This window comes from Lepidochelys kempii, chromosome 7, assembly GCF_965140285.1.
Source record: "Lepidochelys kempii isolate rLepKem1 chromosome 7, rLepKem1.hap1, whole genome shotgun sequence".
NCBI classification, from domain to species: Eukaryota; Metazoa; Chordata; order Testudines; family Cheloniidae; genus Lepidochelys; species Lepidochelys kempii.
Window position 1 is genome coordinate 70,869,731 of NC_136386.1, and position 27,908 is coordinate 70,897,638.

The 27,908-nt window shown below is 39.0% G+C and overlaps 1 protein-coding gene across 1 annotated transcript in view; it reads left to right on the plus strand.

Annotated features, from left to right (window-relative positions):
• Positions 1-27,908, plus strand: part of NRG3 (neuregulin 3) — a 919,092-nt gene that overhangs the window by 836,360 nt on the left and 54,824 nt on the right. Inside the window, exon 5 of the mRNA XM_073353289.2 lies at positions 26,695-26,797. Within this exon, the coding sequence (XP_073209390.1) occupies positions 26,695-26,797 (103 nt within the window). The remainder of the gene's footprint in view (positions 1-26,694; positions 26,798-27,908) is intronic.

Sequence of the window (27,908 nt, forward strand, 5' to 3'; positions counted from 1 at the left end):
TTTACAGATAAAAATCCTAAAGTTAAGTAAACTGATAGATCATAAATATATTACAGGTACAGAATATACCCATAAATCATTTCTTGGTGATTGGCTTGTGCTAGTGAATTTATTGCAGCAAAAATACACACTTTGGAGCATTCTTCTACTGAGGCTTATGTCTCATAAGTGATCTCAATGAGTCAATGAATTTGGAGACATCCATAAAATTTGATTGAGGTGTCAGTCAGTTATGATTATCTCTATAAATTTAAATAAGATAGGTCAGGAATGACTGCTATCTCATGATACTCTACCGTAGGTTCTTTGGCTCCTTGGTGTGTAGTGGCATGATAAATTGGATGAAGTTTCTAATGCATTTAAACCAAAACAAGATGCAGGTTGGAAGCAGAAAAAAAATGTAATTTTAGTCAGTGAATTAATAAATCAGAATGTTGTTATAGTAAGATTTCAGAGTAACAGCCATGTTAGTCTGTATTCGCAAAAAGAAAAGGAGTACTTGTGGCACCTTAGAGACTAACCAATTTATTTGAGCATAAGCTTTCGTGAGCTACAGCTCAGAGGATGCTGAAGTTAAAGGGGAGGAGCAGGAACTAGGATGAAGGCAGATAGGCACTAAGTTCAGTGCACAGAAGAGTCCAATTTTCCAAAATGTTATGATATAGAGTTCAAAAATCTTTGTCTAGGCAAATATATGGTTTATTTCAAACACTGCACCTTCTTCTGTGAAAATATTCCTAAAAGCAGGATATTTGTCATCACTTAATAGGGGATATGCTGAATGGAGTATTTGCTTAATCAGGCCACATGACTGGTAATTGATTTCCTGTGTTATACTTGGTAAGAATTGACTCCTGCTTTTTTGGAACACTTCAGATTCCATGTGGCAGACATCAGGAACATCTTGGATAATCAGTTCACAAAGAAACAGTTAATACAAAGTATATGAGCAGAGCTCAAGTATAGATGATTGATCTTGCTCCAGGCAACATATGGTGACATGTTGTTCTGATTCTGGTTTCTCACTGGTTTTGCAGAGTAAATCTATAAATTTCAATGAAGTTCCTCTTACACTATTACAAATGAGACCAGAATCATTTCACTAGCTCCATCTACTCTCTTGCTGTACTCTCCAAGTGGAACAAAACTTCTACTAATTTAGAAAATGTGGGTCCTAGATAAACATGGCTCAGCTGTAACTAACATCATTTGAAGTAAATTTCAATCTCAAAAACTGAGATGAAGAAAATGAGTCTCAGAAGAGAGAAAATCCTAACACAGCAAATAACCAAATGAAAACGCTATATGGAAGGACTAAGAATTAGTCTTCTTACCTGTTTCTGTCAGGCCCGTACTAAAGTGGCCAAGAACTTCACTGAGAGAAAAGGCAAAAGATCTTGCTACACAGATGAAAATACAAGCTGTTCACACAGATGGAGAACTGAATGTCACCAAGGAAGTTGCACCATGTTGTCTTAAAGGAGGAACATAGTGAGAGGAAGAATACTGATTTTCATGCTGAGTTTAGTTGGTTATCTAACATACTTCCAATATTGCTTGCCAAGATTATGGGCCACATTTTGTCTGGATTAACACGACCAAAATCAATGGAAATACAGCAGCAAAGAATTTGTCCTTGTGTGTTTTGTTGCAAACCAGACAAAAACAGTCTGTGTTTTCATGGGTGCTCTGGCTATGGTCGCATATCAAAAAAGAAACTGGTGTCAATGGTTTGTTAGATTGTTTGGAGGATAAACTTCTTGGGGCAGAGACCTTGTCTCTTCCATGTTCTTTGCAATATTGAGACCACTACTAGCGCTCATCTTCTGGTAGAACATTTTAATCCCACCCACTTTATTATATAGGTTTTGGGGGAAGGTTGGTGTGTTTTTATTGTTGTTGTCCAGTAGGAAACAAATTGATATTTCTACTTGCCATTTCTCTACTTTTTGATGGTCATGATGAAAATTAAAAAATGATTATGGCAAGGATCTTGGATCAATACTGTAATTGGTCCTATCCTTTTAGCATTATCAGTATACTAGAGATCTGTTTTGGGTTCCAAAGAGGATAATGATTCATATCTGTCAATTTCCTCCATGCAAAAATGTCACATGGAAACCTGCACTGCAAAAACTCCAACAATTTAGTCTATCACGAACTAACAAATATACCTATTCTTTTTCATTTCTTTCCAGAGCTTGGATATCCTCAATGATGTTAAACAGCTGTAAACTTGGAAGAGCATTGTGAGATTGGCATGGAAATGAATCGATCATGCTGTCCAGAAATTAACTGGACAGCAATGGTCACTTTTTTAAAAAGGGAAAACAAAACCTGATTTTAAAAGAAATCTGAGTTTATTGTATAGGTAACCATTGTGAAGAGGTTGATTCTGGAATGTAGCAGCGTTTTATTTTTCCTGTTCATTCATTTTTCCTGGGAAACAATTTAATGGTGAATAGGTCAAAGTTTGAATAGTAGGAAGACTCTCCCTTACCTAGGGCTACCCTCTTGGTTTTAGAGATCTCTTTCTGGTGACATTAGCAACAGGAATAACTGACATATTGTTGACACACAAGAAAAAAAGTATTATTAGACTGTGCATTTTCAGTGGCTTGTACGATACCAGTATCAGAGAGACTATATTGTGTGAACAGTTTACACTGTGTAGACTGCTGGAACCTGCAGAGCATACAGTAGATTTCAAAGTGTAATAGATTATATGTTCAGATATTGAGCTATATCAACAGCTTGGACTCTGCTCCTGTCCTTCATCACAAAGAACACTTTCACCCTTGTGCACTATAAGAAGTAAAACACAGCTTTAAAAAAATTGACATATTTAAATGTATCTTCTGGCAATGTTTGGATGTCTGAAAGAAGTAGGTTAGGCATTGTGGGCCTGACACAAAACCCTTTGAGGTCACAAGAAGTGCTTTATTGCCTTCGGTTGATTTGGATCTGACCCTATTTTACTAAACATGATGCTAAGAATTTTAGAATGATTAAAACACTTTTTAAAAAAATGCTAGAAAAGGAATGAGACCAACATCCATTTCCGCACTACATAGTTAACAATGCTGCAAAGTGGATTCTGCTTGAATAAAAATGAGCAGTTGGGAAGGATGGGGGAGGAATTAATCTTAAATATTGAAAGCTATTGAATGAAATGTGAAGAGATATACCTTTCACCCAAAAGATCCACATTTAACAGAGACTAGCAAACTACTAACAGCCATATGCAACTGGTCAATCAGAAAGGGAAACATTTTTGACGTTATTTAAATTGCATTTCAGAATGTTTCTTCCCAACCTCCCTCAGCTGTTCCATTGCACTAAAATGGCTCATTGTCTGCTAATATCGTTTCTGATGCCTTCCCTTCTCATTTCCTCTCACCCTTTCCCTCTGTACCATGACAACTGTAGCAGATGTCAGCAACTGCCTATCTGCTCTGCCCTCCATTAACTTAGACCTTCATCTGGGTGTAGTGGCTTTTAAAAGAACTGTATCTTTTCAAATTTTGACACAAAGCTAGGTCAAAGAGACACCTATGAGCCACATTATTATTTGCTACTCAGCCTTCTTCTGTGTGAGTTGTCTTACTCCAGATTATTGGACCTCTCCTAACTGAGTTAGTTTTTCAGTTAGACGTCCATTAAGCTGTACACAGCCCCAAAATGTACTAGCAATGTTTGTTTGAGGCTGCGCACTCATATGACTCTATAGACACAGACTGTACATAAAACTCTGCCACACAAAGTCATGGGGGAAATTAATATTTCTGTGTGTTGTCTGTCCACCACAGTCCTTCCAGATATGGGTATTTACCTTTAGTATGCTACGTAGACAAGTAATTGTTTGGTTAAAAATACACAGTTTATACCAAATGGATAGTTCAAACTGTATCTTGAACAATGTCTAATCTACAAACAAAGAAAATCAAGAGGCAATCCTAATGCTGCAAGTGTAACAAGCCATGGCATGTGCAGCCCACTCAGCATGATATCTGGAACTTTTGGTTACTTGTGATGCAGGTCAGAATCCACTTGGAAACCGACCTTACGCTGGGGTAGTGCATCCTTCAGCTTGTTCATGCAGTTACTGTGAAAAGCAGTTTCCTTCTGAGGCACCTTGAGCCAAGATATTTTCCAGACATTTTGAGGTAGAGGACATAGAGAGAGGAGAATATGCAAGCCAGCAGAAGGGCAGGCGCTTTCCCAAATGGTTGCATGAAATGTTCAGTTAACATGCATGTTTTTTTAACAACAGCAATAACAAATAATTTAGGTGGAAGCCTTGATACAGGCTTTTCACAAGTCTTATATAGGAAAAGAAGAGAAATAGAATGAATGTTAACTGTACCAGGGTCCAGCAAAACGCTTAAGCATTTACTTAACTCTAAGCACATAAACAGTCCTGATGATTTCACTGCTTATAGGTTTAATGTTAAGCACATGCACAGGTGCTTTGCTGGATCACAGCCTTAATGTTTGCGAGGCAGCTTGTATTAAAAATGTTGGAGTAGATCAGATAAAACAAAACAAAATACCAAGTCACCCAAAGTGTCTATTGGAATTAATTTTATAGGCTTGAGCTTTAGTCACAGCTCAGGAACTCATTATAAACCAATAAAGTTCAAATGATTTTCTCAGTAGCTCATAATTTAAAATGATCGATGTTCCAAAGAGTTGTGGTCAGTGGTTTTAACTGTTTGAGCCATTGTGAGAGAGTTCTTTTCTTACCTCTCCAAGGAGGGTCCTTAGCATTGGCTGTGATTTTTGTGATAGACCCAAAGTTTTAGCGTATTACAGATGAGAATGGAATAACCAATAAGAAAGGAGGTGATTTGTAAGAAAGAGGTGTCCTTTGTAAAAAGGAAATATGAAATCACTATTTAAAATATTTTAAGAAGTGATGCTTTTAGAGAAAGATACCAATTATTAAGATCCCAATGACACCCAGTTCTCAAGTGCTGTCTGTGCTCATGGGAGTATGGGGAAGGAGCTACCTCTGGAGCAATGGAGTTCCACACCACACGCATCATTAAGAGCTGTTTCTATCCGGCACAGCGATGGCTGCTCCTATCTGGCACAAGGTGGCCTTAATCTTCTTTTCTGTAGATCAGTCACTTCAGCCCTCTAGCAGTTTCTCTTGATTTCTGTTTGTCCTGGTCCTATAATGTGTTTCCTTTGTGTGTGGAGCCCAAAGACCATTTTAAGGTAGGCATAATTCATTATTTGAATAGTTTTGTTTATGCAAAGGTGGGTATATAGTGTGTCAACATGGTATTAATAGGAGTGATGGAGGAGCTCATATTCATGACAAGTAAATTACTAATGAGGGTAAATGATCCGCCTATCACTTAAAATATTTGCGTCAGTATGGCCCAATTGTGATAAAGCAAGAAATGTTTAACATTTGAAGTTGTGGTTTCTTCAACATCCATAGATACTGATTTAGGCACCAGTCCTGCAAGTTACCCTACATGGGAAGACCCTGAGCCAACAGAAAGCCCCCTAGATTTATGGGGTTTCGTATGGGAGCAGGGGCCTATCCACATACAGATCCCCCAGTTCAGCATGTGATTAGATCTAAAGCAAAGCACTTAAAGCAAAGAGCTCAATGTTGCTTATTTTATCGAAAAGAAGATTGAGAGGCAGCTTGATTACAGTATCTAAATATCTTCACAGAGAGAAAAAAAACGGGTACTAATGGGCTCTTTAATCTAGGAATGGCATAACAAGAACCAGTGGCTGGAAGCTGAAGCCAGCCAGATGTATTCAAATCAGGAAATAGGTACACTTTTTTTTTTTTTTTTTTTTTAACAATGAGGGTGATTAACCACTGGAAGAAACTATCATGAGCACTGGTGGATTCTCCATCTCTCGGTGTCTTCAAATCAAGACTGGAATTTCTTTAAACAAACACAAGTTATTGGACTCAATACAGTGGTAACTGGGTGAAATTTAATGGCCTGTGATATACAGGAGGTCACACTACATGATCTAATGGTTCCTTCTGCCTTTAAGTGTATGAAGCTGTGAAAATTTAACGCTGAAGTTAAACACATGCTTAAGTGCTTTGCTGAATCAGGGCCAGAGGAGCTTGCCAGGACAGGAATTTAGACATTACAAGGAAGTCTTATATCCTTGATTTTGAATCAATGGCATTTTTTTCTGTATTTTTTTTAAGTGTAAGGCTTTTGGGGTGGGGTGGGGGGTAGGTCACTGCAATTGACCTATCGTTGTTTTTGTAATTTAGTAAAAGTTTCATGCAGTTTTGACCAAGCAAGTATGTTTTTGTTGGTTTTTTTTTTAATTTATCTTCATGGGTTTTTTTTTCCCAATAGGGTATGTGCTGCACCTATTGGTGGTACAAGTATAGTCTGTGCTGTAACTGACGCACCAGGGTATGCACACAGAAATTGACACTAAAGTAACTGTGTGTTTGGTAGCTTGCTCTCTGTAGTCACTGCCAAATGCTTTCAGTGGCTCTCTCAGTGTGGGTGAATAGAGAATGTTACCGGCTGATCATTCTCTCAGACTAAGGGCTTAATTGTGTCTTAAAGCCACCACCCATGTTAATGGACTTATGGTGCTACTGCCAAAGCTCAGCATAAACTCCTGGGTGCATTATCCCTCAACAGGCACAACACCTCCAGGGCTAAAGGAGGAGCTTGGTTTGTGAGAGTTACCCTATGAGCTTAAATATTCTCTCTGCCAGTGTAGGATTGTTTCATTTTGCCCATTGTCTAGTGTATTGTCCTGTCTAGATTTAAATGTGCCAAGCAATGGGGTTTCCACCACTTTCTTTGGGATGTTAGTTGATAAACTTCTTGTCAGTAGTACATACTAGGCTTTCTTCTGATATCTGTCCCAGACTGTGACTAGCCCTGTGCTAAGAGCTGCAAGTGCGGGGGAGGCCCAGGGGCAATCATGGTCCTGGATACTGCTCCCTTTGTGTGCCCCAAAGGGGGCAGGGAGGAGGCAATGCTTCTGACATACTCTGCAGCCCTCAGAACCCAGTTGCACTGGTTCACAAAGTGAGCTGGCTTCACCAGTGGAGCAGGCTGCATACACACACGGATACCTGGGAGCTTAGGAAGGGAATGGCCTCTGGAGGAGTGCAATTCCACAATAGCTTATATGCAGTATGGCGACTCTTTGGCACAATCTAGCACTAATCTTCCATTGCAATTCAGTCTCTTCAGCCCCTAATCACATTTTGATTCCCATGCTATGGAAGAAAAGGTTAGGGTAAGGAGTTGGGATTTGGAATAAGAGAGCAGCCAATTAGATAGGTTTCAGAGTAACAGCTGTGTTAGTCTGTATTTGCAAAAAGAAAAGGAGTACTTGTGGCACCTTAGAGACTAACCAATTTATTTGAGCATAAGCTTTTGTGAGCTACAGCTCACTTCATCGGATGCATACCGTGGAAAATACAGAAAATGTTTTTTATACACACAAACCATGAAAAAATGGGTGTTTATCACTACAAAAGGTTTTCTCTCCCCCCACCCTACTCTCCTGCTGGTAATAGCTTATCTAAAGGGATCACTCTCCTTACAATGTGTATGATAATCAAGGTCGGGGGGTAGGGGGGAGAAAATCTGGATTTGTGCTGGAAATGGCCCACCTTGATTATCATACGCATTGTAAGGAGAAAAGGAGTACTTGTGGCACCTTAGAGACTAACCAATTTATTTGAGCATAAGCTTTCGTGAGCTACAGCTCACTTCATCAGATGCATCGGATTCATCACAAGTACTCCTTTTCTTTTTGTGAATACAGACTAACACGGCTGTTACTCTGGAACATTGTAAGGAGAGTGATCCCTTTAGATAAGCTATTACCAGCAGGAGAGTAGGGTGGGGGGAGAGAAAACCTTTTGTAGTGATAAACACCCATTTTTTTATGGTTTGTGTGTATAAAAACATCTTCTGTATTTTCCACAGTATGCACCCGATGAAGTGAGTTGTAGCTCACGAAAGCTTATGCTCAAATAAATTGGTTAGTCTCTAAGGTGCCACTATTATTCCTTTTCTTTCTGCTAATTAGATATGCCTTCCTGATGCATGTAGAGTCCTGTTTAGAACTAGCTGTGTCTAAATAATATAAATTTGCTGGTTTACCTACAACAGTGCCCCTTAGGGAATTAAACAGAATGTGATCCAACAGAAATCTGCGTTGGAGGAATTAATCACACCTCCTCTTTTGTTTTTCCTGAGACTATAAAAGGCATGCTCAGGTAGTGCAATATGCTTCTGTTTTAGTGGGGGAGGAGGAGGAGGAAAGACAAAGGGACATAGACATTTTTCAGGGGTAGCAGAGACATCTTCATAGGTTCCCATCCAGTGCTAACACTGTGTTTTCATTAACTATTTTGTTGAACACCAACTCAGGCATCCTAGGTATAACAGCAATAGTAGAACTAAAGACAGCAGCAGGGGAATATTGTAGCTTGACTTGATAGGTCAGTGACAGCATGACCATCAGCAATATCTGTCACATTTATTTTTGGCATCTTTCTTTTTGTTGGTAGTAGTAGATTTGAGTCAACTGTTGCATACTAGCAATCTGTAGCAAATGGGCTAATGGGGTGAGACTTCCATAAGATATATTGGTGAGGTTTGTATTAATGTATTCTCTTACAACTTGCAATGGCACAACTTTGTGGGTAACATGCATTGTGACATTTGGAAATAAAACCAAATACCAACACGGCAACACAGGCCATGATATGCTAGACGTTAGCCGGTCTGATGGCTATCACGGGGCTTACAATCACAAAACAAGCACCACCAGTTAAGGCAACATTCAAATACCAAACCTCATATGTCAAAATAAATATAAGTTTATTCTTATACATATACAGTATTTTCCTAATTATCCAGCTAGCAAGAGGGATACGGATTTTATATGGGTAATCAGGAGTTCAGATAATAGGGCAACAGCCATTCAGCAGTGGGAAGGCCTCCCCCATTGCTGGGGCTCATCCTTCCTTCTCATCCTCACAGTCTCAGCCAAGGGACTGCTCCGCCTTGCAGGACCACAGCCTCCCTTCCAACCCTTGGGCCTGCAGGGATTGGGTGTCACTGGCCCTGCAGCAGCTCTGTGTCCCCTCTGCAGCTCCGCTGTTACAGTCCTGCTCACTCACTTCTACAACACTGGAGCAGTGGAGGGATCCCTGAAATGCTGCAGGAGCCGTTAAGCAACAAGGTGGCCTTCCCTGCGGCCAGTGGCTCATCCTCCACCACCTCCTTACCTCCACATTATCTGAATCCGTTCCTTGTTCTCCAGTATGAGATACAAGGAAAGGATTCCGATAATGTGGAGGTTGAGATAAAAGAGTTTTGGATAAAAGGGATTGTATCAGGTAGTATCTTTTATATAACAAAGGTATCACAAAACACTTCTAAAGTGTTTTTTAAAAATACTAAGAATGTAATGATTGTCACCTGATCCAAAACCCGTTGAAGTCATGAAAAAAGTACCATTAACTTCAACGGGATTTGTATTAGACCTTAAATAGGTAAATAAAACAATCGTAATATGTTCAACAATAACACACACAGGAAGCGAAGAGCATCTGTATGAATCAGTAAAATGTACTTAAATAACGCTCTCACTGCTTACTCCTTTTCTCACCATAGCAGCAGAGCTGAGCAACACAGGGCCTAGACAAAGTTGCAGGCCCAGCTGAGCCTTTGTGTATAGAATTTTCAGAGAGAAACTGGTTAAACTAAATTTCAGTTTGATGCAGAAAAAAAATGAATATTGCAAGTAAGTTTCTCTAATTTAAATGTTTATGTGCTGATCCTGGCCAGAAAAAGGGGAAAGAAAATTTTAAAAAGGAAGATTTTCAAAGACAGAAATAGCAATTGGTACCTAATTCCCTTTGTCTTTGTGGATGTTTGGTCCTAACTGCCATTTGTGCCTTTGATCATCTCTCCTAGAGGATTAGGGAAATAGCAGGAAGATAAAAGGGAATTGGAAGCGCAATATAAAAAAGCAGAAGAGCACAAATAAAATAAAAATGAAAGAGGCTGGATGGAAGAGAGATGGCAGGGAGGCAAAATAGAGCTGCTGAGAGACAGCCAAAAAAAAAGAGGGGAGGGGAGGCTGGTTGATTGACAGTTCCAGTGGAAGAGTAAAACCATAGTTTCCCACACAGGAAATATACAGAGCGTTGGACTTCACAACCATCTGCTGAGAGAACGAGGGATAACTCGTTGTCTTTGAAGAAAGCTCAGTTTGAAAGGGCTGAAAGATCAGGCAAATAGTGTGTGTGTCTACGTGTGCATGTGTGTCTGTGTATAGGCTATTGCCAACCACAGCCATTTCCAAAATCATGAGTCAATCCCCAGGAACCATGAAATTGGCTTAAAATTATGAAACTTAAAAGAAAGAAAAAAGGTTGGTTCGTTTTTTATTTTTCTTCTGGTTTTTGAGCCTTTATGGTTCATGTTTTCAAACTTTTCTTCATGACTATGGAGGCTAGTGAAGGATCAGAAATGGACACCATTTAGAGTCAAGCACAGGAGTTTATTACGCACAACGCTAGCGGAGCGTCACTTCGCTTATTAGGCTAAGAGACACTGCAGAACAATTGATTAAAATATATTATATAGGGTGCTCATTGGGCAGAAAGAAGCGACAGGGATGGGTTTTCCCAAGCCCCTGGATAGGTTTTAGCAGCAAGACAAGATAAGCACAAAAAGCCAATGGTCTAAAACAGGGGTTCTCAAACAAGGGCCACTGCTTGTTTAGGGAAAGCCCCTGGCGAGCCGGGCCGGTTTTTTTACCTGCCGTGTCCACAGGTTTAGCCGATTGCAGCTCCTGCGGGCCGTGGTTTGCCACTCCAGGCCAATGGGGGCTGCGGGAAGTGACGCAGGCCGAGGGATGTGCTGGACGCCACTTCCCGCAGCCCCCATTGGCCTGGGAGCGGTGAACCGCCGCCAGTGGGAGCCGCAATTGGCCGAACCTGCGGATGCGGCAGGTAAACAAACCAGCCTGGTCTTCCAGTGGCTTTCCCTGAACAAGCGGCGGCCCTAGTTTGAGAACCACTGGCCTAAAAGATTACATAATAGATCCGCCCATGGTTCAAATTAACGTATTGCTAACACATAGGTAATTACCCTTAAACTGTTTCTATTAAAGTATATAGGTTAAATTCTAATTTTGGGGTCCGGGTGAATGAGGTAGAAGCTCTCCTGGTTGGCCAACAGGTATATTCCTGGAGATTTAAAGCAAAAAAGCAGTAATTAGTATCTAAAAATAACAATTGTTTATAGTTTTATCCATGCAAGTTTGTGAACTGGATTGGCATACATCTATGAGGGGAGGGTGTCATTACTCATGTCAGTCATGTTAGACCTTTCCCTGAACTCTGTTCTGGCATCAGTACCAGGGAGTTACCTTGGAGGCCCTTCTCAGCGCTTCGTGTGTCTATAACTTGTGATAAGGACAGCCAGTTACAACTCACCATCTGGAGTCATGCTGACTCTGCTCATTGACTTGAAACACACAAGGTTATCTGTTTACTCCAGCTTTCTCTTAGCCATGTATTGTCCTTTGTTAGCTAGTCCTCATCCAAGCATGTATGAAAAGTTCTCAGCAGAAACTAGTTAAGATCTTACATCCACAGCAAATGGATTTTGGCCTTTCAGCTAGAAACTTCCTGTCGTTTTCTTTTTAAATGTAAACTGAGATTGTGATGTAATCACATGATTTCAGCAACTGGGGCTTTAAGAAAAAGAAATCACAATAACTGGAATAACTTAATGAAAGCTGATAACATGTGTGCATACACACACGCACGCAGATGGAGTTCTTTGTGAAGAAAAGCTTTCATGACCTTTTGTAGATCTACATTCCAGGTAGATCCTAATGTAAGGTTATGGCTGAGGGAATCCTGTAAATTCTCTCTCTCAGTGAGAGCTGTGTGAAACCTTCACAATTCACTCGGAGTGACAATATTGTGGAAGTGTCTGCCAAAACCATTTCAGATGTTTTCAAAGCCTCTGGATGACAATGGTCAAGGATGCCACACAAGAGAAATGTTGAAATGCTAGCTGGCTGGTTTGACTTGTTGCATGCTGTGAAAACTGATTTAACATCAGAAGAGTCCTTCCACATTTTCTTCATTTTCTCTGTCCTGCACACTCTTTCACCTCACTACAGGCACCGTTATCACTCAGAATGATCACGTGATTCTCTCCGTGGCACTCACAGAGTCAGACCTTTGCCTGTCAGTCACAATTACATCTACTATGCTAAAAACTGCCTGCGGCAGATGCTAGAGGGCAGGTAATAAACAACTGTGATAATAAACAACTATTTGTGAGCCTGATTCTGCATTCTCATCTGAGTAAGGATGAGAATTGTTTGATTCAGGCTATGTGATAGTAAACACTCCACAAAGTACTTTTTAGCTGTTCTACCCTGGCTGGCATAGCAGTAGGGTATGGTGAGACTCTTTCACCATACTATCTGGAATTCTAGGGAGTTGAACATGAGTCCCAAGTCCTCCAACTGTCCCACAGAGACGCTTTCTCATGTGTGCTCCTGCTGTCGACTTTACTGTAACTGGGGCATTGCCATCGTTCAGCCTCTGCCGGGTGGATGACTCATTGCCACTGATGCTGCAGATGCTGAGGGGCTTTTGTCTATCTTAGGCTTTCCACACAGCTAAGGACCCTGATGATGCTGATTGCCTAAGGGAGGTGTGAGAGGGATCAGTCCTTGTAGCCTTTCTGCTCCGAGTTTCAACATCATCATTATTCTCTTTCCTGCAACATGAGTCCTTTGTGAGTGTGGAGAAGGGAATTCAGGTGTTAAAGTGGAAGCTTCCTTTCCCAGCCACCAAGGGACAAGGGGTTTTGTTCCTTATCTTAGCCACTAAGATTTCAATGTCCCTGTTCATCAGTGACTATGCCCTCCTCTTCCACTCCCTACATGTCATCATCCCAGCCATCTTAGGCAAAGAGTAGAAGGAAACAGTATTTCAAAATATGGCAATCAGGAGCATTCACTCTGTCGGCCTGAACCCCAATCTCTATCTCCAATGTTTGTCTCCCTGATAACTGATTAGCGAAGGTTAGTTTGGGTAAGTTAAACATGAACTTTTGGTCAGTATTCTTCTGCTGGTGCATCTGGTGGGAGTTGACAAATGCTGTAGAATCTGTGCAGCCTTTGTTCTTGACTCCCCCCATTCTAGTTATACTGCTGCCCCTTTGGGAGAAATGTGTTGCTTCTTTCGGAATGTTGGGAACATCTCCGATTCTGCTCCCAACACCTTACCCTGTCTGAGGAATGTGTAATGATGAAACTGAAGTAAGATAGGCTGTGCATACCCTGAGATGATGCTAATATAAATGAATCAGCTTCCAGGTAGAAACAGCAACAATTCCAGCAGGTAGCACATATTTTCCAGTGTAACCTTAGTTCCTGTCCTTGATGGTGGCTGAGGTATCATAAATTAAAATGGTTACCAGTGTCTTAGAGCAGATAAAAATATAGGTGATTTGCCAGACCTGTTAGGTAACTCTTAGCATATCAGGTTTCCAGGGCCAGTCTATCCCTCTCAACTCAGGCTCGTTCAGATCACTGTGCACATTGGCTAAAAAAAGCTCTGTAGCTGCTGGTACTAGTTATAAAATCATAGGACTGGAAGAGACCTCGAGAGGTCTTCTAGCCCAGTCCCCTGCACTCATGGCAGGACTAAGTATTCTCTAGACCATTCCTGACAGGTGTTTGTCTAACCTGCTCAAAAAATCTCCAATGACTGAGATTCCACAACCTCCCTAGACAATTTATTCCACCCTGACAATTATGAAGCTTTTCCCTAATGTCCAACCTAATAGTTGGACATTAGGAAAAATAGTTAGTCTCTGCCATCTGTTTATCTTTTTTTTTTTTCTCACAGGCAGCAGGCAGTGTCCTGTTTAGCTGGAAGTTAGCTGGGCTTTTTTCTTCAGATTATTTTGTAACTCACCTCACATTTAAACAAATCAAAAGATCATTTGTATGGGTGATGGCAGATATTTGTTTGCTGGTACATGGAATCTGCATGACAAACGTTAAGACTGAATTTTTCATGAAGGAAAACAACAAACTAAAACAAGCCTGATGGGACTCAGATAATGAATTTCACTGATAAGTGAATGACATTATCACTCTTAGCAAAAATGGAATGCGAATGGATAAGCCTGCTAATGGAATCATGTTGTCTTAGTGATGGAATGTCAATACATGAAATCTCCTAATCAGTAATATCAGCCATTTTTTTGTAAAGAACGAGTCACCCCTTGATCCCATTAACTGTCTATGAAGCTATTTCAGATCTAAGATTTAATGAATTTATTGCATTGAAACTACCTAATTAAGACTTATAATGATAGTTAGATTTGAGTGCCGATTATACCTGACACAAATTCTAAACTTGCCCTGAGACCAAAGGAAATCATTAGTTTAGAGGGAACCAAATTTAAAATCAATGTAGCTTCAGAATCACAACTTTGTTGTTTAAAAAAGGGTAAATCAAAATACCATGTTACAGTAAGCATCTGCTCTTGCCATTGTGGTGCTGCTGGGACTGTCTGCATTTCACTCCGAGCATACCTATATTTTCAGAGATACAGTAGAACCTCAGAGTTAGGAACACCTCGGGAATGGAGCTTATTCATACCTCTGAAATGTTTGAAACTCTGAACAAAACATGGCTGTTCTTTCAAAAGTATACAATTGAACATGGACTTAATATAACTTTGAAACTTTACTCTGCAGAAGAAAAATTCTGTTTTCCCTTTTTTTTTTGTAGTTTACATTTAACACAGTACTGTACTGTATTGCCTTTTTTTTTTTTTTTTTTTTTGGTCTCTGCTGCTGCCTGATTGTGTACTTCCAGATCCAAATGAGGTGTGTGGTTGACTGGTCAGTTTGTAACTCTGGTGTTCATAACTTTGAGGTTCTACTGTATATCAAATTTCCCTCTTTATCTTTCTACATTTAAACGGAGAGGGGAAAACAAAAGAAAGGTGGAAATTGTTTAGGGGACAAGTTTGATAGAAATAATTTAATAGAGGAATACTTTTTGGTACATCCATGCACAGAATACTGTTTTTCAGCTCACTGGCCTGTGCCTGAAATAGCTGAGATGCTAAGGTCTTGAAAGAAAGTGTGCATCTTTGCATTATTTTTCCATTATGATGACTTTCCACCATACTTAATTTATAGTCATATTTAGTATTACACACAAAACATTTTTCAGAGTAACAGCCGTGTTAGTCTGTATTCGCAAAAAGAAAAGGAGTACTTGTGGCACCTTAGAGACTAACCAATTTATTTGAGCATGAGCTTTCGTGAGCTACAGCTCACTTCATCGGATGCATACCGTGGAAACTGCAGCAGACTTTATATACACGCAGAGAATATGAAACAATACCTCCTCCCACCCCACTGTCCTGCTGGTAATAGCTTATCTAAAGCGATCATCAAGTTGGGCCATTTCCAGCACAAATCCAGGTTTTCTCACCCTCCACCCCCCCACACAAATTCACTCTCCTGCTGGTGATAGCCCATCCAAAGTGACAACTCTCTACACAATGTGCATGATAATCAAGTTGGGCCATTTCCTGCACAAATCCAGGTTCTCTCACCCCCTCACCCCCCTCCCAAAAACCACACACACAAACTCACTCTCCTGCTGGTAATAGCTCATCCAAAGTGACCACTCTCCCTACAATGTGCATGATAATCAAGGTGGGCCATTTCCAGCACAAATCCAGGTTTTCTCACCCCCCCACCCCCATACACACACAAACTCACTCTCCTGCTGGTAATAGCTCATCCAAACTGACCACTCTCCAAGTTTAAATCCAAGTTAAACCAGAACATCTGGGAGGGGGAGGGGTAGGAAAAAACAAGGGGAAATAGGCTACCTTGCATAATGACTTAGCCACTCCCAGTCTCTATTTAAGCCTAAATTAATAGTATCCAATTTACAAATGAATTCCAATTCCGCAGTTTCTCGCTGGAGTCTGGATTTGAAGTTTTTTTGTTTTAAGATAGCAACCTTCATGTCTGTGATTGCGTGACCAGAGAGATTGAAGTGTTCTCCGACTGGTTTATGAATGTTATAATTCTTGACATCTGATTTGTGTCCATTTATTCTTTTACGTAGAGACTGTCCAGTTTGACCAATGTACATGGCAGAGGGGCATTGCTGGCACATGATGGCATATATCACATTGGTGGATGTGCAGGTGAACGAGCTCTGATAGTGTGGCTGATGTTATTAGGCCCTGTGATGGTGTCCCCTGAATAGATATGTGGGCACAGTTGGCAACGGGCTTTGTTGCAAGGATAAGTTCCTGGGTTAGTGGTTCTTTTGTGTGGTATGTGGTTGTTGGTGAGTATTTGCTTCAGGTTGCGGGGCTGTCTGTAGGCAAGGAAAACCACACACACAAACTCACTCTCCTGCTGGTAATAGCTCATCCAGATGTTCTGGTTTAACTTGGATTTAAACTTGGAGTCTGCTGCAGTTTCCACGGTATGCATCCGATGAAGTGAGCTGTAGCTCACGAAAGCTCATGCTCAGATAAATTGGTTAGTCTCTAAGGTGCCACAAGTACACAAAACATTGGTTCTAATGCAACAGTTATATTGTGAAATTTTGCACTCAAAAATTAAGGCATCCCAAAAGTAAAGGTAAAACACTCATCTTTTCTTTTGCTGTCTTCTGCATATACACAATATGGTCTCTTTGCTATTTTAGGTAGAGGCCACTCTATCTAGTAATATGGTCTCATTAATATTTTGAAGTATTGGTTGTCAGACATAATATATGAGGACATTATCATGATACAATTACAATATACAGTGGACCCGATCTACTTCATCTTATAAATTCAGGTTCAGACTGTGACATTTACTCATTGGTCCATATTGAAGGTGAATGACGCCTCACCATTCCAGGGAGAGTGCGGAGACAGTTTGTCACATAAGAAGCACAGTACCTTCCATAGTTCTCCAGCATTAAGTTGAGAGTGTGCAAGGGTTCAGATGTTGCCACATTCTCCCACTTGTGCCTCCAGATACCTCTGCAGGTTGGTGCAGAGGAAGGGGGTACTGTAGCAGTGCTTTTTCCATCCCCGCAGAAGCACAAAGGTAGAACTGCCCCGGCATTTTCCTGAACAGGGGGCCTTAAATTATTTTTAGTGTTTATATAGTGATGAGGAGTCTGGCTGCCTGTATCATGTCCTCCTCCCACAAAAGGGACAGAGAATCAGCCCACAATTTATTAATACAATCTAGAATTTCTTATGGGCTATCCACTATATCATGCTGCTTCTTCTATTCTGAGTCACACTTCTTAGGAGTGAAGATAGAATAAGCTCTGAATTTCCTGGCATTTATGTAAAAACTAAAACATAGAATTATTTTAACATAGTTTGCTTTGGTGTTTATATGAGAAAAAACACTTGGGAAGCAAGTTCATGTCAGACATAACAATGAGAAGATATGGGGCTTTTATGGGTTTTTTAAAATTTGTCTTACAGCATGCAGTTATCTTCAGCAAACCCCAGCATGTCTGTTTAGGATGGGAGTGAGGAATATAACAGATCGCATAAGGTTTAATATTTCTAGGAGAAATTACAGTGTGAATATAAATGTACATGTATATTTAAAATTAAAGACCAAATCTTAGGTAAATACTACCTAACATATTTTATTTTAAAATGAATAAATAAAACAAATATCTTTATTTTTCAGTTCTCTTATTTTATTAGTTAATTACTCTGTTGGATATTTGTGGGCCTATTTGATTTTGATTTGATCACCATTGAAGTAGGAAGTCCAAGGGGAATACTTTGATGAGTTATTGTTTCTCTATAATTTTATGAGCTCATATGCACAAGGTGGTTCTCCATAGTTATTTTGTGGAAAGTTTTCCAAAGATATTCCAGTAAGTTCCTAAACATGCAAGAGAATAAGAGCATCTCACAGTCATGGGCAGCAAGGCCCAAATTGGTTTGATTACTTACAAATGCAGCACAATCTGTTTTAATTAAATGAGTCACAGTACATCTATTTTTGTCCCAGTCACACAGTTAGTATCATGTATGGTGTTCTCTGAGACCTTGCAACAATGTTCTTTCTTTTCATTACAAAGTACTCATATAATTTGTCTCATTTACACAACAGAAACAATATATTTTAGAACTGATAATATTGAGAAAAATAGGTTGTCAGTCTTAGACCCTGGTCCTGCAAAGACTTAAGCATGTACTCCGTTTGCACACACTCAGTAGCCTAAATGAAATCAGTGAGTCTACTCACAGAGCAAAAAGTTAGTCCATGCATAAGTTTTGATCAGAATCTTTAAGAGTGAATTTAACATAGCAGAAAAGACTCAGGAACAAGACTACTTTCTGGGATGTTATATGCACTTTGTTCAGTACCGGCTAGGATGAAATGTGACTACATGGCGTGCTAGTGAGTATTGGAAGAAGAGTTACTTTTATGGATCACTGGCAATCCTTTTTAAGTCTGATGGCAATAGTAATAGTATGGGATAAGTTCAGAAAAGATCAGTAGCCTTGTAAGCACTTTAAAGTCAGGCTGAGTGGGATGAGGGGACAGAAGGTGAGGAGAAGACATGCATCTTCTCTGGGAATTAAAGGGAGAAAGAGTAGATAACATAAAAACAGAGACATTGATTTAATGTTGCATATGCTGAGCGGGATTTGGTCTCCAGGACCCAAAGTACCAACAATTGTCCTCAGTGGTTTTGTCTGGTTCTTATATTTTAGGAAATGCCTTCTTTCCATACTTTTCATTAAACAAAATGCTCTGAATCACAATGCTTTCCTATTTTGGTCTGGCAAGGGTGTATTTTCTTGAGTATTTTGGAATACTATTTTAATACTATGTAACCCCTAAATGGACTTCGTATTGTAACTTTTTAGCAGAGATATTTATGTTGGTTGATGTGTTGGTTTATAGCTTATGAATCTTTTCTTGTTTGCTAATTAGATGATGTGGCAACTGCCTAGAGTATTTCTTTTAAGAGTATAATTACTGTAGTTTATTTAACAAGGTGTGTAAATACGGAAATACAGAGGGAAGCACCATATTTTCAGTCACACTTTAAACTGAGATGAATTATTAGGTAAAAGAGCGATAAAGAAGAAATACAATAGCTGCCATCCATTTTGCATCCACAGATAAGGTAACCTCAGGGTATATTTATTATTGTTTATTAATGATACATGGATCAAGCCCCAGCTACATTACAGACAGAATTTCAATTTGTGAACTACCATGAGAGCTGTGCTTCTCTGGGACAATGTAGATCACAAAGCTGAGAAGGTAGCATGTCTGAGCTGGGGACAAAGCAGTCTCAGTTGAGGGGATCAGCCTATGGAACCATCTTCCAGAGGAGATCAGGGTGATCCAGAGTCTGGCCATCTGAAGGAAATGCTGCAAAACCTTCCTCTTTGAAAAGGCCCTTCCATTATAAGAATGACACTCCAAAACTGAACACACACTCTTCTCTGCTAAAGAAGTGAATTAATAAAATGTAAACAATCATAACGAAAGCTCCATTTTCCAGAAGAATTTCTACCCTAAACAGGGAGAAGTTTAGCAGAAACTCCATGAAATTTACTGGAGACTTAGCTATTGCTGTAGATTTTACATGGAAGGTATTCCAATACTGCAGTGGCAGTAGTTTAACATTTTTGTATAGAGGTGTGTGTCTGTCTGTATTTGAATTATAGTAGCACCTACAGGCCCCAGCCATGACTGGGGCCCCATTCTTCCAGACACTGTGAAAACATATAGTAAGTAGATCTGTTAAAAATTGTGGGGTTTTTCACAAAAAAAATGTTTTCATTCAAAATTTTGTGTGAAAATTTTCATTTTTCTCACTTAGAATGTTACTTTCTCTTACTTTAAACTTTTTTATTTTCCTCTAACTGTTCTAGTGAGGTAGGTTGAGAGAGAGATGTGCTATAAATGAAAAAAATCATGTTTCCCCATTTTTTATTTCAATAATTTTAAAAGCAAAAAACAAAAAATGTGACAAAACCCCATTTTTAAATTGAAAAAAATATCATTGCAACTTTTTTTGATGAGGACAGATGTTACAATCTCAAATGACACAACAAGGATAGGAAAGAAAACAGAAATGAGGTGACTTGTCCAAGGTAACATAGCAGGTCCATAATAGAGCTTAGACTAGAAGCTCAAAGCTTTGATTCTCAGTCTAGTTTCCTGTCCACTAGATCATGCTGCCTCTTAAATATTTTCAGTATTCCCTGTAATTTCCTAAACTTACTATAGGAAATACTGAAAATTCTTAAGATAAGTACTTTAACTATCTAAGGCAATTAATAAACTTTTAAGGATGACCACTGCAGAAATGTATATACAAACCTATTCCTTTTTAAGGTATTGGGTGTTTTCAGTTTCTGTTCACTCACTCTCAGTTTCAGCTTGTTTTTTCCCTCTGGGGGAGTGGAATGGTACTTTGCATTATTCAGTCTTAATCCATCCAGAAGATTAAAGTAGCTATTTGTTGGGTTCTTATGGGAACCCTATTCAATACTGAACCAGGAAGGATGATGACATACCTGCTGTGGATGATGATGAGGGTTCAGTCAAGACAACAGTAAGAAGGTCCTCAAGACTCATAAAGAAATGCAGACTAACCCTATATCAATAAAAAAGGGTAATAATAAGCAGTCTTTAAACACATACTGTAGAAAGCAAACAACAGCAACAAAAAGAAAACATTGATCAGCATGAGTAGAAATCAGAGGTTAAGGGGATTAAGTTTACTATGCAAAGGTCTTAAACATTTTCACTTAGTTATTTCAGCAAGGTGATACTGTTCAGTCCCTGGAATGCCTTTTCCTTAGAGAGAAAACTGCCTTTGACAAAAGAAGAAAAGGAGTACTTGTGGCACCTTAGAGACTAACGAATTTATTTGAGCATAAGCTTACATGAGCTACAGCTCACTTCATTGGATGCATGCAGTGGAAAATACAGTAAGGGGATTTAATATACACAAAGAACATGAAACAATGGGTGTTACCATACACACTCTAATGAGAGCGATCAGGTAAGGTAAGCTATTACCAGCAGGAGAGGAAAAAAACCCTTTTGTACTGATAATCAAGGGTAATCCAGAACCAATAATATACTATATCCATATGAAACACACAATTTCTGAAACAAGTAGCGAAAGAAACAGGAAAGTTCTCTGTGAGGATTTTAAGATTAGCACATTAATGGCAAAGAAGTTTATCACTACAGAACTGCAGAGTGCCTAATATTGTTGTGATTCCTGTATTTCAAAAATGAACAAGAAAGGGGGCTAAGGAATTTGTATATTTGTGAACTGTGTCTGGGTAAGATATTAGAACCTAATGCCCGGTTCCACAGACTTCTACAGGTTTGGATAAGCATTAAGGAAACACTGGCAAAACAGTTTGGTTAAAAGAAATACAGAGTTGAACCTCGACTCAAAATGTGAGTTAGATCTGCCCCTGTGAGAGCCATATCTGGAGATGTTGTTATAATATTTTATTACATTTCTAAACTTATTGTAATAGGGTATGTCTGCACAGCACACTCCTTTTGGTGGTGTGTAGAGTGCTTACATAGCTAGCTCCCATAGCACAGGTGTAAGTAACACTGTAGACGGTGAGGCACTGTTTAGGTGAGTAAACTGGGGATATATACCTGTCATAAATATAAAGGGAAGGGTAACCACATTTCTGTATACAGTGCTATAAAATCCCTCCTGGTCCAGAGGCAAAATCCTTTCACCTGTAAAGGGTTAAGAAGCTAAGGTAACCTCACTGGCACCTGACCCAAAATGACCAATGAGGGGACAAGATACTTTCAAATTTGGAAGGGGGAGGGGAGTTTTTTGTCTGTCTGTCTGTCTGTCTGTCTGTGTGATACCTTTGCCGGGAACAGATCAAGGATGCAAGCCCTTCAACTCTTGTGAAGTTAGTAAATAATCTAGCTGGACAATGCATTAGGTTTTTCTTTGTTTTGGCTTGTAAATTCGCTGTGCTGGAGGAAATGTGTATTCCTGTTTTTGTGTCTTTTTGTAATTTAAGGTTTTGCCTAGAGGGATTCTCTATGTTTTGAATCTGACTGCCTGTGAGATTATCTTCCATTCTGATCTTACAGAGTTGTTCTCTTATCTTTTTTTGTTCTTCTAATACAATTCTTCTTTTAAGAACTGGATTGATTTTTCATTGTTCTTAAGATCCAAGGGTCTGGGTCTGTGTTCGCCTGTACAAATTGGTGAGGATATTATTGTCAAGCCTTCCCCAGAAAAGGGGGTGTAGGGCTTAGGGGAATATTTTGGGGGAATAGGACTCCAAGTGGTCTTTTCCCTGTTCTTTGTCTAAAACACTTGGTGGTGGCAGCGTTTTACCTAATCCAAGGGCAAAGACTTTGTGTCTTGGGGAAGTTTTAACCTACACTGGTAGAAATAAGCTTAGGGGGTCTTTCATGTGGGTCCCCACATCTGTACCCTAGAGTTCAGAGTGGGGAGGGAACCCTGATAGTACCCTACACAGCTTTCTACTAGCCCAAGCTATGCCTCCCTTTCTACTTTTCCCTCCAGTGGGGAAAGGCTCCTATAGTTCCCCACTGTGAACCGGCAGCTGCCCACTGCAGAAGTCTTTCTTTGCAGTGGGAAAAGGCTCTGGCAGCTCCCTGCTACAAGAGCCTTTCACTGACACATGTAGCTACATACTGCAGCATGGACACAGCCTGCTTTTCAGCAAAATCTACCAGAGCTGGTATTTACTCAAAAGCAGTATGACTGGGAGTCATTAAACTGAAAACCTCTGTAATGACTATAGCCTCGCTCTTGTAAAATGATCCATCTGGCCAAAAAAGGTCTGCCTGTATGGATCACTTTGCAGGATTAGACCTATGTACGCAACCGTGGGAATGGGTAATAAAAGAGAACACTGCTTCAATGTTCATGTATATTTGCACCAGTAAAACACATAGTTTGGCTCAGCAACATCTAATGCAGATCAAGAGTGTACCCAAGCCTGTTTGGAAATTGGCCAAAACAAAAACCAAAAAAATCTGATGAGAACAGGGTTTACTGCAATTTTCCAGTGTCCTCCTGTCTAAGTCAGTCAATTTCTTATGGAACTTTAGTATTTCCAGGGCGAGTTTAGATGAATAAAGAGGGTACATGTGGACGCGTGCTTATGTAGAAATCTCTGTTCCTTTTTGAATCTCAGATTTCAGTGGGAGAGAAGTCTATGGGAGTTAACAGTATCTGACTAAATCACTTTATTAATTGTCATTGAATGAGCAATAGAAGTAGTAGAAGAGAATAAATATTTGCATTTGTATTTATATTACAATTAGGGCTGTTGATTAATTTCAGTTAAGTCATGCAATTAACTAAAAAAAATTAATTGCAATTAATGGCACTGCTAAACAATAGAATATCAATTGAAATTTATTAATTTTGTGGATGTTTTTCTACATATTCAAATATATTGATTTCACTTTCAACACGGAATACAAAGTGTACAATGCTCACTTTATATTCTTTTATATTACAAAAATTTGTACTGTAAAAATGACAAATCAAAGAAAAAGTATTTTTCACTTCACCTCATACAAGTACTGTAGTGCAATCTCATGAAATTGCAACTAACAAATATAGATTTTTTGTTACATAACTGCACTCAAAAACAAAACAATGTAAAACTTTAGCGCCTAAAAGTCCACTCAGTCCTACTTCTTGTTCACCTAAGACAAACAAGTTTGCTTACATTTACAGGTTAATGCTGCTCGCTTCTTCTTTACAATGTCACCTGATAGTGAGAACAGACATTCGCATGGCACTTTTGTAGCTGGCATTGTAAGGTATTTATGTGCCAGATATGGTAAACATTCGGATGCTCCTTCATGCTTTGGCCACCATGCCTGAGGACATGCTTCCATGCTGATGGCGCTCATTAAAAATATAGTGTTAACCAATTTTGTGACTGAACTCGTTGGGGGAGAATTGTATGTCTCCTGCTCAATTTTACCCAAATTCTGCCATATATTTAATGTTACAGCAGTCTCAGATGATGACCCAGCACATGGTGTTCGTTTTAAGAACACTTTCACTGCAGAGTTCACAAAACGCAAAGAAGGTACGAATATGAGGTTCCTAAAGCTAGCTACAGCACTCAAACCGAGATTTAAGAATCTGAAGAACCTTCCAAAATCTGATCAGGATGGGGTGTGGAGCATGTTTTCAGATGTCTTAAGAGAACAACACTCCAAAGTGGAAACTACAGAACCCGAACCACTGAAAAAGAAAATAAACCTTCTGCTGATGGCATTTGACTCAGATGATGAAAATGAACATGCTTTGGTCCGCACTACTTTGGATCGTCATCGAGCAGAACCCATCATCAGCATGGGCACATGTCTTCTGGAATGGTGATTGAAGCATCAAGGGACATATGAATCTTGTTTGTCTGAACGATTGGCTGAACAAGAAGTAGGACTGAGTGGACTTGTACATACTAAAGTTTTACATTGTTTTATTTTTGAATGCAGGGTATTTTGGATATAATTCTACATTTGTAAGTTCAACTTTCATGATAATACTTGTATTAGGTAAATTGAAAAATACTATTTCTTTTGTTTTTATAGTGCAAATACTTGTAATAAAAATAAATATAAAGTGATCACTATACACTTTGTAGTGTGTGCTGTAATTGAAATGAATATATTTGAAAATGTTGAAAGAGCCAAAAATATTTAGATAAATGGTATTCTATTATTGTTTAAAGCGTGATTAATCCTGATTAATTTTTGTAATCGCTTGATAGCCCTAATTACAATATATTATTTCCGGGAGGAAAAGGACCTAGGCAAAGACCTTTAAAGTAATAGATGGCCATGTTTAAGATTTAAGGTGGTTAGTAATGGTACAATAGAGTTGCCAAGGAAGGGAAGTGTTAAAATTCTGACCCCTACATAACTAGCAATCTATACTGTGAGGAATGTTGTCTGTGTGCAGTCCTCAATAGTTAGCAATGCTCTGTCAATTCTACATAATATATCACTAAGCTGATATTATGTACAAGTCATGGATCTAGGGTTTTACTTTTAGGTATGTACTGTCTCTAAAGAGAATCACTTTTATGTTTTTTAAACTCCCATTCTCCCAATTCTGATACTCCTTCCATGGTTTAGTACACCTTACTCAACACATGTAAGGGTAGCATGATTGAGTCCGTTATTAGTAACTCACACTGCTGTTAGTCTGCACTGAACAACTCTAATCCCAGAAAGAAAAGTAGGGTTTATCTATGGATCACATGTTGCTTGTAGTATGCCTTACTGAGCATCCATAATACTTACAATTTCAACCAGAGGTATAAAAATGACAGAGGAACTTATTCTTCCAAGGCAAAATACAAGTAACTTCCATTAAACGCTGAAATTATTAAATGTGTCTATGGAGATAAGCTGGTCAGAAAATTAAAAAAAAAATCTTCTTGAAAAAAAATCAGAATATCACACTTGTTTCTATTTTGCAGGTTTTAAAAGAGACACAGTGTATTGAAAACGTTATCAAAACAGTTATTGAAGTGTTTCATTTACCAAAAGTCACGTTCTCTGTAAAGGAAAAAATTCTCCCCAATATGCATCAGAAAACTTATTTTAGCATTTAGATATTTCTATATCTGCATATTTTCCTGTAGGCTTGTGCCCTTATCTTCTCTTGCAGTATGTTAAGGGAGAATGATATGAACCAAGCTATTTGACACCTTGCCAGCCTGGAGGAGGAAAGCCAGGAGAGGGGAGGCCTTAACTTTTAAGGATCAACCTCAATATGTGGAGCTCCAGTTGTATATTAACCAGCTGATGTTTGCACTCATGGATGTGTGTGGGGGTTTTTTTTTTCTTGTTTTGCTAGTTTGTTTATTTCAATGCAGTTTCTGCTTTCAAATAAATTAGAAAATGATAAAGTTTATCAAGTATTACTTTAAGAAGCTTCCAGGGAAGTAATGCCCTGTACAATGTAGCATAGCAGTCTTTGGATTTCATCCAACTCTATTGATTTTTTTAAAAATAGCACTGTAAATCACAAACTGTTTTATGTTGTTTGGAAGCTTGGAATCCAGGGCATGACATGGGGAGCAAGAGATAGTAGCACCACTTAGTCAAAACAAAAAACTAACTTCATTTTTCGTTTAGAAAAATGCTTGAATTCTAGTGAGCCTTGTGAAACTTAACAAGTTTTGCTCAGTCCTGGCTATGTCTTTAGGCCCAGGTTCTTTAACCACTGAGATATTCAGAATGATTCCTACAAGACTGGAAATTACTACTTACACCGCAGATAAAATTAAATGTCCTTGGTTTTTCTAATTCTATGTTTTGCAGTGTCTTTGAGAACCATTAGCAAGAAATCTCATGAGAGGCCACGTTACTGTAAATTTTCTTAACTGTTTTCTAGACCACAGATTCAGAGGAGCATCAAAACTGTTGAGTGCTTAGCTGAACCAAACTCCCAAATCTCTGAGATTTGTTTGTTATTTGTTAAAATAATAAAATATTGACAACCATTTTTTTCACAAATATTGTTTTTGATGCTATCATAATTCTCAATTTTACTATCCACAGAGAGTGAAGAGGTGTACCAACGCCAGGTGCTGTCTATTTCCTGTATCGTCTTTGGCATAGTCATAGTGGGAATGCTCTGTGCTGCGTTCTACTTCAAAACAAAGTAAGAGCCTTCATCTTTCATGTTTGTTGTCTAGTCTGTCTTATTCCATGGCTTTCCAGCATGTTATAAACTGGTAATGTCTTTAAAGAGAGTCCAGAACAGCAAGTTTCTCCATGGTGATCTCAGAAGGCCCTGTATCCGGGTCTACACACAAAATTAGGCTTTACAAGTGCTACATGTTCTTTTTTCCAATATCAGTAAAGAACAAACTTTGTCTCCCTTGAAGTAGCAGGAAATGCTCTCTTCCTTGAATTTTCAGTATTAAGATGTTTATAGCAATATTCTGATTTCAGTTACACCAATGTAAATCTAGTGCAATATTATAGGGTAATAAATGTTTTGTCCTTTTGGAGAAGAAAAAAGGTTAATCATACTGCCTCCTTTTGTGATTCATTTAATCTCCCTTCCCTTCACTCCCCTTCTGTTTCTGTCAGCTGGAAACAAGGAGCATAATTAGCAGACATATACAGCTACATCTTCGCAGCCCACCAACAAGTGTCGATAGATCACGAGCATTCTGTGGACAATAGTTTGTGAACAGTTCATCTAACTAAATAACATAGTAACAAGCAAGAAAATATATAAAAGTAGCCTATACAATGTCCATCCCTGCTAATAAAATGCTTTCCAAACAGCTGTATTCTCTTTTCCATTGTTTAATTTTTTTCTCTCCTCCCCTCTCGACCATCATCTTTTAATATTGTTTGTTGTGTGTCTAATTTAAGTTGTAACCACCTCAGAGCATGTACCTGGATGCTTATCTAAACCTCTTGTGTTTGCAAAATCTCATCAAAACTGCCTCCTTTATGATGTTTTGTCATTTCTGTTTTCAGATGAAATCAGGAAGTGCACAAGCATTGTATGAAAATAGAAAAAATAATAATAGTAAAGATTAATAAAGGTTTTTCAAACCTCAAGAAAGTTTTGGTTTGAGTTTCAGGTGAAGGCTGAGGTTGGTTCAAATTTCATCAAAGCCCATTCACTCTGATTTGCTACCTTAATTTTTCCAAAGTACGCCTTGAACCCAAAGTCTGAATGTAGTGTTGGTCAGATGGATATAGTGGGAGAAGAAATGGAACTTTTCTCTCCCAGCTCCTCTTTTCATATGGAA